The 14,476-nt window shown below is 36.3% G+C and overlaps 1 protein-coding gene across 1 annotated transcript in view; it reads left to right on the top strand.

Annotated features, from left to right (window-relative positions):
* The window catches only part of SPAG17 (sperm associated antigen 17), an 87,988-nt gene that overhangs the window by 46,109 nt on the left and 27,403 nt on the right, over positions 1-14,476 (top strand). The window contains exons 18-24 of the mRNA XM_041463738.1: positions 2,224-2,303; positions 3,921-4,003; positions 5,289-5,522; positions 6,841-6,952; positions 7,489-7,614; positions 9,603-9,716; positions 12,064-12,281. Coding sequence (XP_041319672.1) covers positions 2,224-2,303; positions 3,921-4,003; positions 5,289-5,522; positions 6,841-6,952; positions 7,489-7,614; positions 9,603-9,716; positions 12,064-12,281 — 967 coding nt within the window. The remainder of the gene's footprint in view (positions 1-2,223; positions 2,304-3,920; positions 4,004-5,288; positions 5,523-6,840; positions 6,953-7,488; positions 7,615-9,602; positions 9,717-12,063; positions 12,282-14,476) is intronic.

The following is a 14,476-nucleotide window of genomic DNA, read 5'->3' as shown; positions in this document are numbered from 1 at the left end:
AAGAGTAGTATTGCTTTTTTTTACCTTTGTATGAAATAAGTGACTCCTGATGAGTTTAGTAACAATTTATTGATTTTGATTTTATTAAAATTGCTATCATTCTAATTTTCAGTATAGCTTGAAGAATCACACTTTCATCACAGTAGAGTTACAAATGCACAATAGATGCAGCGCTTGACAACTTCTTTGATAAGAGTTCTCTATCTGTGTTCATTTGTTACTTCTTTATTGTGACAGCTTACAGACTACAGACCATCTTTGTAGAGTGACAGCTCATAGTTGGTGTCTGGAATATAAATCTGTTATCTGCTAATCAGTTGGTTACAGAATCACAGAATAATTTCATTTTGATTACAGCGAGTCCTGTTACAGCAAATTCTCATGCAAAGAGGAAATTAAATTTCTGATGTTGCATCAGCTTTTGCTCCTGGAAAACCCAGTTACCTTCCTTCTTTTTTATGGATATCAGGTCCTGTAGTTCACGTAGAACATCCAAAAATTCAGAAATTATACTGTTTAAAGGGTGGGCAGCAGGAGTCTGCATGTGAAATCTAATGGATGTCACTGAATAAGGGAATCCAAAGGCATGGACACATGTACCTCCAATAATAAATGTGTATATAAAACATTTTAATTCTGGTTAGAATAAGTGGCCACTCTATCAGAAAGCCAAATTAATTCAGGCATTATCAAAACCATTATTTTTCTCAAAGTTAATCTTAATGACATTTGTTTATAGTTTCATAGTAAACACATTACACAAGTTACTGGAAAAGAATAATCCTTTCTGAGAAGAGCTTCTGAGTCAGACACTGGCAGTAGTGACATCAGAATACATATTAATAGAATGTGTATTTTAGAATTTGAATGACTGTTTCATTGGCCTAAAATATTTTCCACACGAATAGTCTCTTTTTTATTTATAACATATATTCATCTTCAAGTTATTCCAGTACTGGCAACTCTATGTTCCAGACTAGTTCTGCCTTTTGTTTTCAACACCATAGGTTTTTATAGCTTGTGCACTTTTCTTCAGATACAAACAGAATAACCTTCTCCCTGCTGAGTACATACATTATCAACAGTTTCTCCATGCAAGTTTCCCAAAGCAGACTCCACCTCCATTGCAGAAGCTGGGAGAGTCTTGTATATCTTGAAGCTGTACCTGAACTGTGTATTCCAGCCTGTGTACATGACCTACAGATTAATTCTCTTGGACAGACTGCTGCAATAAGAACTTTAAAACTTATATGAGGTCAAGAATTTATTGTATTGTCTGCATGTTCATAACCAAAAGCCTCTACTCCACACAGAGTTTTTGAATACAATTGAATCATCTTGAGCTGTAAATACAAAATATCATGAAGTTATTATATATACTCAGCAACTGAATCTGATGCATTCTTCAAAAGCTCCTTTCAGTTTTGCACACATGAAGAATTTTACTTTCAAGAATTTTGATAAAACTCCGAATGAGGGGTTGGGTGGCAGCTGCATATAAGATTCCTAGGCTTCCTCCTTTCTTGAAAGCAGTTGTTTACAGTGAGCTACTTTAGCAGTCATTTCAGACACCTTTGGAAGATGAGACAATAACTGCAGATGCCAGCAGCAAACTCTGGATCAGTTTGTCTTTCAGTTCTCACTTCAACTTAATTGTGACTTGTGAATATTCTTAATTCATGGCAGGTTATGGTACACCTATTCTCTCATCTTGATTTGGATGACAATTTCCAAACACCTTTCTTGTCACACCAATAAAGAAGAGCTTGCATTATATGCAACAGTACTTCAGTTTCTGAATAAACAAGTAAAGCATATTTTAAAAATCAACATCAATCAAAAACAACTAAGAAAATAAGTTATTCAGTGGTAAAACAGTGAGGATGACAATGAGTCTGAACCTTTTGGAACTGGATGTCTTGAAGTTTTCTGATTTCCTGGATTTTTCTTTAGCAGGTGTTCTTTGGCAGACAAGTTCCTTACATTTCTTTGCAGAAAGGATAACCAGAATTCCAAGTGTAACATGTACTAAGCAAATACCAAACAAGAAAAGTACTAGTTTCTGTAAAAACTGAGAGAAATCCTTTCAAATACAAGTCTTGTCTCAAAGATTATAGAATAATACTTGTATAAGAAACTGAGAAGCCAAGTGATCTTGTTTGACTTGAAATAATATTAATGAATACCATATTATGTTATATAGAGGGATATTCTGCTTTTCAGGAGCTATCTTGAGCTGGTGGCCAACTTAATTGAAGACTGGGTGAAAGAGGAAGAAGCTAAATACCAAAAAGAGAAGATGGGTAAGGAAATAGAGTCTTTTAAACTAGAAAAAGCCACAGCAGAAGGCCCTCTAAGACTCTGCCAATGCTGTAAAAAAAACTGGCTTTACTAAAAAAGCCAAAAGTGGGTATCTTTTTACTGTATTCTAGGAAATTAACTTTTCACTCTAAGTGCTAAGACACAATTTTTTCAGAGCAGAATTGCCTATGTTTTTTTCATAGGATGACACTGTTTTGACATCTATATAAGCATAAATATGTTTTGGAATTAATTAAATATATATATATATTTATATTCTGCATCTTTCTCTGTTCTGAAAACTGGCAGCTTTAGTATCAATTTACATTTTCAATAGCTGTGCTTAGCTAATGAGATTAAGGATTACATACAAATATGTATCTGTTCAGATGACTGAACATATGAAGAGGTGAGCAGTAGTTAAAGCTGGCAACACAGTTCAGGAAAATTCCTTTTTAAAGGGCAGGATAAAAGCTGGAAGTCAGAAGCTATAGGCTAGAAGCTAAAACGGGAAACTTGAATTGACAAGAGTGCAGAGCAAACTTGAATTACAAGCAACATTTTGGGTAGTGAAAATTATAAGGAGTTCACACAATAACTGTTCAGCAGGCAGCAGAATCTGAAAACCCCTATTGACAAAAAATAACTTCTGTCAAAATTGTCTACTTGTATATTTAAATGGTATTAACAATGATTTGTTTATGCTTATCCTTTGCTTTCTTACCTTTCTTGAGAATGCACTTTGAAGCCTCCCAGGACTAGCAGTTAACATTTACAAAAATAGAAACATTACTCGTCAACTCAGTTAACACCTCTGATTATAGTTTGGAAACTAAAAGTACAGTTATGACTACTAAATCATAATTTGTAGATATCTAGCTGTCACAGGAGCTAGAATGAATCTTGCCCATGTGGTGCTTCATGACAATTATGATTCATAGAGTACTTGCTGAAAGGACATAATCACCTCTAGCTGGAACACGCAGATGTCCTTAGGTGTTTTCAATTTCACTGACACTGCAATTTCTACTTTCTCATACAAAGTAATTTAACTAGAACTTTCTGATAGTGTTCATTTAATTGAGTTTAAATTACCTTTTTTAGAAGGTAAATATGGGGTATCTAAGCATAGTATAAAACTACACTTATAGAAGATACTCTTTTCATAAGTCATAGATGCTATCAAGCCGTAATAGTAACTGAGGGATATGGTGTTTCTTTAGTGAAGGTTTGAAGATTCAGATAGCATTTAGCGTATTTTGTCCTGAAAGGTTGCAATGTCTATGACTCTGGTATTGAGCTTATTCTGGCTCAGTTAAAAACAAACACTGCCAGAACAAAGCCTTCAATAACAAGAAGCAGAGAGCCAGTCTTTACACACACTCTTGATATATTATTTAGTGTATTTGGTCCCCAGTTATGAGAATCTAGATTCTTCTAACCTAAACAGACTTTCTGTTTTATTTCTAAATATATTTAAGGTTTGCTTTATTGTACTTTCCCTATTTTTAAATAAACATTTTTATTTACTTGCACATCTTTTTTTTTCCCCATTTAAAAAAACTATTCTATTTTCCTGTATTTATAACCTTGCTTATTCTCCCTTTCACTTTTAAAAGGAAGCACAACCAAACCTGAGAATGTAACAGAGTCTCAATCCAAGAATGAGGAAAGTCTCATTATCAGAGAAGATTCTCTAAAGGTGAGGCAAAAATATTTATGTTTCTGAAATGGACTAGATAGCACTGATTTGTTAGACAGGTAAGCCTTTGTTCTTTGTAGGCTTGAGGCTTGACTGAGTCCTCTTAGTTTTTCTATTTGTTATTTTTTGTATATGCTGTTTTCTTTCATTTATTCCTTAATGATTGTGAGTCATGCCATGTTCTATTCTTAAGAGAAGACTATTTGGAGATAGACTAGGCATTCCAAAGTAGTTTGTAGTTGCAATACTAGGAAGTGAAATGAATAATATCCTACTATTTACTGAAGTTTTCTGATTTTAAAGGTATGAGAAGATAAGATCCAGATTCATGGAAATACTTGTGTACCCAACTGTACTTTCACTGTCTACAGCTGTTTGAAATTAGGGAATGTCAATATGGTACCTCAGAGTTCCCTTATGTCAGAGAATCCCATTTTATAGGTGGATCCATGACCATTCATTACAAATTAATTGACTTGCCCAGCTTTACACAGTAAATTTCTGGCTGAAGTAGGGATTAAGCACTCTATTGTTTTGGTCTTAGCATTGGTATTATTCATTAACCTGCACAAATCTAGTTTTATTGGTATTGTATTCTCTTGCTTTTTTTTGACTCCTCACAGATATATTATGTCTCATCTTCCTCACAGTGCATAATGCTGTGCAATTCAAGTCCTGATATGGAATGTAGATAGGAAATGAGTTAATTGTCACAGCTCAATCAAGGCTAACGTCTCACTTGTAGCTCTCAATGCTTGCCATTTCTTCCCCAGAAATGCTTCTCTTTTCGTAGGTTTAGACTATGAAGTGCTACAAAACCCTAAATACTCCAGAAAATCTCAAATGTCTTCCTGATGCAAGCTGATAATTTTGGCATTGACATGTCATTCCTCTTTCTGTAAAAAAAAATAAAATCATTTAATCTCACAGTTGCATTTGGGGAATAAACCAATACCAATGATGCATTGTGGTTTGGTGGTAAACATTGTGGAAAAGTATTCAACAAAATCATTCTCCTGTGACTGATTGTGTAAGATATGAATAATCACCTGATTCATCTCCTGTGGTCAACAATGGCTGCTGTTGTAGATTGAATGAATCACTAATTTTATCCAAATTTGGTGCATAATATTGTGAGACTTTTGACACATTTGGAAACGTGTCTTAGCTTAGGACTTTGATTGCTTTGGTTTTGTTTGCTTCTACTCTTTTCAGCCTGCACATATGAAATATCTTGTAGTACAAAGATAAACACAGTCTGTTTAATTCCTAATGTTGAATGTAGGCTTGGAAGATTGAGCAGGACCGATTACGAGAAGAAGAAAAAAGAGAAAAGGAAGAACAAGAACAGGAAGAAAATTTGCAAAGTGGAAGGAAAAGCCAGGATATGAAAGGTAAAGGAAGTAAACAATCAAACAGAAGACCTTCTGAAGAGAAGTATCAAAATGAATGGGCAAAAGCTGCTGAACTTGAGGAGGATCATAGCATTCCAGAACCATGTCCTGAGAAAGTTTATAAGGTAAGGAGTTGTATTATTATACCACATTAGAGAAGTGCTAACTATATACAGAGTCAAGATTACAGCAGAGCTATTATCAATTGTGAAATTTGAGTTCAGGGCAAATTAAGCCTAACTGGTTCTTGTTACCTCTGGTGTTTCAGCAGCAGATCCTTTTCTAAAAGTTTTAAAAGCAGTTCTTGATGTTCAAGATTACTTTACACCAGATATTTTTTAGTGTAATATGACATGAACACAAACGTAAATTGATCATGTTGAGATTTTTGTGGGAGAGGATAGAAAAGGGGAACATAAGAAGTTGTCCCATCTTCCATAGTAAGGAACTACTAGACCTAGTTGAAATTTTGACTGCCCACACTGGAAATCAGCATTTCTTATATTTTCTCTTTCAAAATTCATGTTCTTGAAGTGCCCTAATCTAAAATATGTATTTTTCCCATATTTCAGAAAGTAACACCATTGGCATGTGTGCAACAGGAAATGTAGAGCTCAGCTCACTCTTGGAGATTAAGGCACATGAAATCTAAACTGTGATTGTGCTTCATGTCCCTAGCAACCCTGGGAACTCATGTCTAGACAGTTCAATGGACACAGCAGCTCTCCTTTTTCTGCCTGTTGCACTAACAGAGGGAGCTCTTCCCTAGTTTTGTCCAAACAGTTTTTCAGCAGTTTGCACCACCTTATATTTGTAGAGTCTGTCTGGCATCTAAAACTTGCACACATCAATATAATTGAGTCTAAATTTGCTTAAGTACAGACTTCAGACTCAGAAATAGATGGCATTTCAGTCTGAACTTCTTTATACAGTCACATAATTTTTTGCCATCTTGTGGCACTCTGGAAGGCATAGCAATCTAATTAGATTTACAGTATCTGAATTCCAAAACCTAGAGGGTAGAAAACTGAATCTTTATTTGCCTTTATGTAATCCCATGGCATTGTACTTTGTCTCTTTGGACTTGATCAGGACTTCTCTTTCTCTCACACTGTATGTTAACCCAGCGGTCTACTTGCTACTCTTCTTCTCTTTGCACTTGATCGGGACTTCTCTTTCTCTCACACTGTATGTTACTTGCTACTCTTCCGTTTCCATGATGGTTTTCACATGTAGCAAGTTACATCAGTTAGTAACTGGGAAATTATTTGGATATGACTGTAGGATGCTAGATATGTGCTCAAGGGTTTTTTATATTATTTCAATAGCTAAGCAAAAGATGTTGAGCAGTGCAGTGTGATCCTGATGGTCTGTCCTTCATTTACCTCTTTTGTGTATACTGCCTTTCTTATTTACAGATAATTTAAAACTTGTTTTTTCCAGTTTCATGGCTACAATACAGGGGAGGATATCATTCAAGTATCAGGAACCAATCAATATCTTTTCCCATCCGATGGAGGACAGATTCAAGTAGAGACTATACAGTTTGTAAAAAGTGATTCTTTGTTTCTTTATGCTTTCCTTTGACTCAGTGCTAACTGATGGAATAATTTCTTAATCCATAAATGCTTTTTTATGTCTCAGCAGTAAAAATCCAGTTAAAAAAATTCCATATTAGGCTCTATCACTACTAATCTTTACAGTTACCTGTCATCTGTTAACAGTTGATGGATAAATGAAGTACCAGAAAACTAGAAATGCAGAAAAATCAGTTCGTATTTATTTGTTCAATGGCAACTGATGCATGATATTTGTAGAATATGCAAATTATTTTTCCAGTCAAATGCAATATATCTAAGCCACAGAGTCTTCTGCAGACTCTCAGATTTAATTATCAGGAAGTTTTTAAATATTTAATCTAAACTCAGATAACCTTAATTTTGTTGCCTTGTTTTTCTACTACATGATTCAGTCCAGTTATGAGAATTTTCTTTTTTTGAGTGCTTCAAAGTAGCAGGTGCTCCATTTATTTGGGTGCAAATAGGTCCTGAAGCCTGGTGGAAGCACTAATAGTATTCCATTGCTTTACAGAAACTTTGATAAAGGTGAAAGTAATGAAAGACAAGCACAATTTCTTCATTCATATCACTGACCCCGTGGAAAACTTCAAAGAAGCTGAAGAGCAAGAAATTAATGAAGGACTGCACATTAGATCAGGTCAGTGGATTGATGTCACTGATATAAAGAATTAGTAGTTTGATGTATTTAATTGTTGGATACAAAACTTACCAACTAACAGAAAATACATTGATACCAGTGGCAGAGAATAAGAAAAGTCAGTGTTCCAAAAAATAAAGTAAAAATCCAGTTGTCTGACTTAAGCACTGTATAGAGAGGTCTTAGCAAGATGTAGAAGCACAGTGCAGGTCAGCATGTGCAAACCAGTCTCTTTTCCAAAGCAAGGAAATCACCATTCCTTAAGAAAATAGTTTTCTTCTTTAGTGAAGGACTCATTTGGATCCTAAAGAGGACTGAGAAAGTGCAAGAAGATGAAAGCTCAATCATGTACATTGTGACCAAAGCCGCAATGAAAGGGAAGATTTCACCTTTTGTTGTGGACCTCCTTTTGTGAATCAGGTGACCGCAGCATTATTGCCTCCTCAAGACCTTTGCTGTGAAAACAGATCTTTCTGCAATCCAGCAACTTCTGCTGTTGGTTGACATATTGTTCATACTCAGAAAGCATTGAATCCAAATCCTTTCTGAACCCAGGTGAGAGTGTTTCCAAGAAGGAAGCCAGTTTGTAACAATTTGTGTATATGTTTGCCAAAAACATTATGGAATTCCTGTCACCAAACTGAAGGGTATTGGAAAAGGAGAACTTACACATATTAGCTCTTTTCCTCTTCATCAGTGTTAGAAAACATCCTGCTCTTGCTTCTCCCCTTGGCTTGCCAGCAGTATAATTGTAGGTTGTCTTAATACAAAATTTGCATCCCTTCCACAGACAAGATTTTTTTTGTCTGCACTTCTGACAGCTGACCTGTATCATTCTGGGGTCTGCCAGACAGTACTGACATCACCAGTGTGTATCAAGCTGTATTCGCTGGACACAAGTGCAAGGCTTTCCTCCCATGTAAACAGGAGCACCTTACAGAAAGGCAGTAGGGAAGACAAGAATCAATGCACTCTGATACTTGACAGTGGCTGGATGGTACAATGGTAAATGTGTACAGTCAAAATTCCAAACCATCATCCTACAGGTTGTATTCAGCAATAAGCATTGCAATGACAGACAAGAAATAGGAGCAGACAAGGTCTCAGGATGTGTCCCATGTTGAGTTTGGGAGATAGCTTGGTCTGCCTTAACCTGCCTTTGTAGTCTTCTCTTCTCTTCTCACCATTTTAACATATTTCCCATATGTTCCCCATATGGGAAATCCCAGGTTTTTCTCTTACCAGTAGAACATTTCTTTAAGGTGGCAGCAGCTGAAGTAGAGGCAAGGTAAGACGCAGTGTCTGGGAGGTGTATCTTGCCTAGTTCATGTGGTTTTCACCATGACATATTCATCACATGACACCTTGATCTGCCCCGCTGTGTGAGTTTGACTCCTGATCCACTTTTACAAATCCCAGACATGTCTTTGGATCTAATTTCTCTCAACTTTTTTGTCCTTTCTTTTACTTTCTCCTCCAAGTACACACAGAATCCTAGAATATCCTGAGGGAAGGGAAGAGACCCTCAGGCATAATTGAAGTTCAGCTCCTGTCCCTGTGACAACATGTGAGGGACAGTCATTTTTATTAGTGCATAGGCCACATGCAATAGAAATGGGCAGTTTAACATTCTTGTCAGCCAAGAAACAAGGATTCATAACTCCAGAACTGGGTTCTTTTGCTGCTTAAATTCCATAAGACTTTACACTAGTTGCTATTAAACCTGTTTTTACACACCTAACTAATTAGAATGCTATTTCTGGATAAAAAACCACATGTGTATTGCACAAAACTGACTATTATATTGTACTCAAAGAATGGAATGTTGGTTTTCCCTGCTCTATTTAGTCTATTTAGATTAGTCATCCTCACTGAGGTTCCACTTCTCACACCAGCCATTGGTTTACAGGTCAGGTGGTTCTGATATGTGTTGCTGTCCTTAAAATTAATTATTTTTTTTTCTTTTTTTCTTTTTTTTTTTTTTTTAGGAGAAATGGAAAATAAAAAGAAAGCTGTGAGCAAGTTTGGATCTTTTTCAGCCACCTTGGAAAATGGAATCCAGCTGTCTCTGAGCTATTATGGACCTACAGGGGAGGCAGCAGGTAAAGTAAGCAAATAGAAGAGGATATTTGAGAATCATAGGGGGAATTTTTTCCTTTTTTTTTCCCCTTCATACACTTCTTAACCAAATAATTTGTTGCATGCAATTCTGCCTTTCTCGGCAGCTGTTACTACATGGTAGAGAATTTTCAGCAAGGCTCAAAATGAGATTACATTGTCAAGAATTTTCTATGATTCAATTTTCAAAATGGAGGGAGGTCTCCAAGTTTTTCTGCTTACTGTAAAAACAGAGCAGTGCAAGTATTGTTATTAAGTAGCCCAGCAAAATCAGCCAATTAATTTCAGCCAAAGAAAATGTGATTTGCTGAGGAGTCTTCTTGGTTTTCCAAGAAATAATATTTTTGTAAACTTATATAGGCGATTATGGAACTTTCATTTGACTTTAGGAGTTGGACTTTAGGTTACAGTTGTGCAGACGTAATGAGGGATTTCTCTCAGCCTTTCAATAAACACATTCACCAACTGGAAGCAATTGCTTCAGAAAACCACAGTGAAAACAGCGTCTGCTTTTACCAAGAGCTTTTTGTTTCCATTACGTTTGAAAGGCCACTGAAACCATCTTATGGATAAAAGTGAAACCCTTCTCTGATCAGAAAATAATTCCAGCATTTTTCAGCTCTTAAAATATGAAAACATTTAATTGAATGCATCTTTGTGTAGACTGTGGTAAACCATTCAACTCTACACTCAGTTTTAATTGTGCAAATATATTTTACAAATTAATTACTAAAAAATAGACTGTTTAGACTTGAGTCAAAAGAGCGTTCACAATAGTGGCCTGCAAAAACTTGGATTTTGGCATAAAAGAGAGACATGTCTGATTAAACACCTACATGTCAGCTGTGATGTTTAGGCTTATTCACATTCACCATAATCATCCTATTCTGCACTAGAATAATCCTTGCCATGTTGAGCTTTAGAGCTCTGCTAACTGGCATTCTTTGATTGCTTGCAGTTTTTCTGTCTGTGATCATTGCTTATGCCAAATCCCCGTGGGTCTTTGTATCCTAAGTGCTCGGAATAATTCTGACCAGAAATACTCTCTTAGATGATTCTCATATGCCATCCATCCCTAATGCAGAAAGGTATACCATGAAATCTGCAGTTTCTCTCCACTGATCAGTTAAATTGTGTGCAAATTACCCTTTTTCTGTGCAGTACTGAAATAGTTTTCTGGAAAACTCTCTTATTCTCATCTTTCTTGCTGTTTTTCATACTTGATCTATTTCATCTTCCTTTTAGGGAAGCTAAGGTGATGAAAGGCCTCAAGTTCTTTTTCAGCTTTATGCAACTTTTTTTTGCAGGGGGAGGCAGGGCAAATGTTAGCATTTCTTCAAGTTTTGAATTATTCTTTGTTTTCTCCAGCATTATCAAAGGTACATTTCCAATCACCTTACATTTGCGTTAGAAATAATCTCCTTGTCTCTTTATGAATGTGGGGCTGCTTGAGCACCTGCAGGGCTTTTGATTCTGGATACTGTAGAAACTCTGCACTTGCTCTTTATTTTTTGACAAAATCATGAGTGTACAATTCCAAGTCCTCGACGTGTGAATGTGTGTATCTGGAGTTTTACATCTCTCTCAAGATTTCTAAAGGCACTTCATCTCAGTCTTGACAATCCACTTCTTTTCATTGTTACCCTCAGACATCGTGTTCTTATTTTGGGGGGCAACCAAAATAAAGGCATAGGTGAAATTTCTATGAAAGTGAAGTGTCAGTTTGTTGAAATAACTATAGAAAATGTAAATTTGTATTTCTTTTATTTTCAAGAAATTGCTTTGAAAGGCAACATAACTACTTCCTGTTGACGTACCTAGCAGGCTGTCCTAATGCTTGGCTTGAAGAATTGCAAGAGTCTTATCAAGTCTAGATCATTGGAGTCTTTCTGAAGAATTATAGAAAAATAGACATATGTAATACGAAATTTGTAGAGTCCGTCTGTGCTGGATCAGTCCGTGATAAAGCAGAACACAGTGATCATTTACTAGACACTAGATTCAGAATGTCTTCACTTCTAAGTATTCTGGAAGTAAAAAATAATTCTAAAATAGTATTTTTTTTAATTTTTGAGGCAACAACCAGGTGACAACTTGTAGGAAGCAATAGTTTCAAGATCTCTTTTAGGCTAATAAGTTGAGAGTCTGTGGAAAGATTTTCTAAATACTCTTGTATATATAGTCCCTCTATCTGAAATAACAATCTGCCCCACTGAGGTTATTATTTCTAAGGTAAAATTCAGTGTACAAAATCCTTCTAAAAAATAAAATGTGGCCATCTACATTTATGAAGCTTAATTACATTGAAAATCTTGCTTTTCCCTTCCTTAGATGATGAAACAGGTCTTACCTTAGCAAGAATTCTGAACATCCCTTCTGTTCATCTTCCGACGGTAATTCCAATAACAGTTTCTCCTGCTACACCAGCTCCGGGAAAAAAAGATAAGTTTGACAGAAGAAAATCAGGAAAACCTTCTGCCAAAGGAAACAAAGGTGTTGCCAAATTAGCCCCTTCATCACCTAATAGCCTGGTACAGAAAGAAGAAAAGGTGAGAGAAGAGATAATATCCAATCCAAAGAAACAAACCAAAAATTCAAATGCATGAACTTCTGTAAAAGGAACATATATTCTTTTCAGAGGGCTTTGAGCTGTGCCTTTACAAATTCCTAACAATTTGTGGTGCTCTTAAGGATATGTTTTACTCTTTCAGTTGTTCTCGTATGTACATATTGGCAGCTGTTAATGAACTTAGTCTTTGTGATTACGTGATGTAAAGCAGTGAGTCTGCCTTGGCCCACATTCTTTTGTCAATTTTGGCTTTACAGTTACAGCTGTGTTACACTGCAGGTGATCAGGGGGCTGGAGCACCTTCCCTGCAAAGACAAACTGAAACCATTGGGGTTGTTCAGCCTGGAGAAGAGACCACTGCAGGAAGACCTTAGAGCGTGCCTTGCAGTACCTAAGTGAGGCTGGAGGGGGACTTTTTACCAGAGCTTGTAGTGACAGGACAAGGGGAAATGCCTTTAAACTGAAAGATTAATATTAAATATTAGGGAGAAATTCTTTACTGTAAAGGTGGTTGAGGCATTGGAACAGATGCCCAGAGAAGCTGTGGATGCCCCATCCTTGGAAGTGTTCAAGGCCAGGTTGGATGGAGCTTTGAGCACCCTGGTCTAGTGGAAACTGTCCCTGTCCGTGGAAAGGGCTTGGATCTCGACAATCTTTAAGGTCCCTTCTAACCAGAACCATTCTATGATTATTAATATCTCAGTTACAAGAACTGCTAAATTTTTAGTTCAACCAAGTAAAAATTTTTTGGGCTTCCCAAAACCCATTCAAAAGTCTAACCAACCAGCAAATTAGTGAAGACAGTTTTGCAGTATCTTGCTCTGTAATTGGCCTTTCCAGCTGGTAACAAGCCAGGGACCAGCAATTTGAGGAAATTACTTTAGCCTTTAACTGAAGTACTTCTATCATGGTACTGGTCTTTGGAAAGCATGAATGAATATTTGGAAAGTGGATTCTGAATTTCTGTTCTGAAGTAATTTTTAGTACCTCATGGTTGAAGTAACACTGTGGCTGTTGTTGCAGAACAGATTGTGTGCATATCCACAAAAAGGGCTCCTTACCTAGTTTCAGCATGGAAAATGGCGTAGGAAGTTGCCAAACAGCACTCAGCATAACATACAACAATTGTGTGGCACAAAAAAACCCTATAGAAAAATAGCCCTATAATTAAAAATTCTGTCAGGATGACTTCTAAACCAAAGGCTTGTAACTACTTGATTTGGAATTACTTTGGATAGTATAGCCCTATAATTAAAAATTCTGTCAGGATGACTTCTAAACCAAAGGCTTATTTGGAATTACTTTGGATAGAGAGTATCCACATTAGCGCATACAACACCTGTCTGTGTAAGTCTGCAAGTATTTCGGAGAACAGGATTAGAATCCAAATCAGACTTGACAAATTCACATGGGCATGGTCTGTAAAATAGGATGCAATTCAGTAGGATTAAGAGGTAGGTTCTACGGTTACATATAAAATCAGTATATATCTACAGAATTGATAACAATTGTGTCAGTGACAGCTCTATAGAGAAGGGTCTAAGAGTTGTCATGGATCACAAGCTATCCGTAAGTCAACAATGCCATCTTCCTGTGAGAAGGGCAAAGACCACTGAGATGTAAATACAGAGGAGCATAGCCTGCTAAATATGTGAAGTTATTTTTCTTTTAATGCTGGTAGAGTCTCATTTGGAGTATTGTGTCCAGTGGTGGATACTGCACTGCAAGAAAACTATGGGCCACACTAAAAGTTTTAAGGAAAGCGTGAAGAATGATTACAGGTCTTGAAAACTTAACTAGTGGGAAAGATTTAAAATAAATAGTTTGAGTTTCTTTGGTTTTGAGTTGAGAGACAGAATAGCCTTCTGTAAAAACCTAAAAAAAACCCATAATCTATTATGTGAGCTTGTATCATCATCAGAGGTATTTAGAAGTAAACTAATTTTCTGCAGTAGTGATTCAAGTCACCCTCTGGGAAAATGTCAGTAAGGCTAAGCAAGGTAAAGCCCTGGAATAGTTTACTAGGAAACCTCCAGCCCCAGAAATTTTTAGAATATGTTACATTAGAATTTTTCGCTAACAGTATAGTTACACTTGATTATTGTTTTTACCATTAGACAGGGAGAAGTAGATGACAACTGAGAGTTACTTCTGTCCTATTCTGTGACTTCTACC

Source organism: Pyrgilauda ruficollis, unplaced genomic scaffold, assembly GCF_017590135.1.
Source record: "Pyrgilauda ruficollis isolate IOZ18807 unplaced genomic scaffold, ASM1759013v1 scaffold17, whole genome shotgun sequence".
NCBI classification, from domain to species: domain Eukaryota; kingdom Metazoa; phylum Chordata; class Aves; order Passeriformes; family Passeridae; genus Pyrgilauda; species Pyrgilauda ruficollis.
This window is presented reverse-complemented; position numbering and strand designations above follow the sequence as displayed.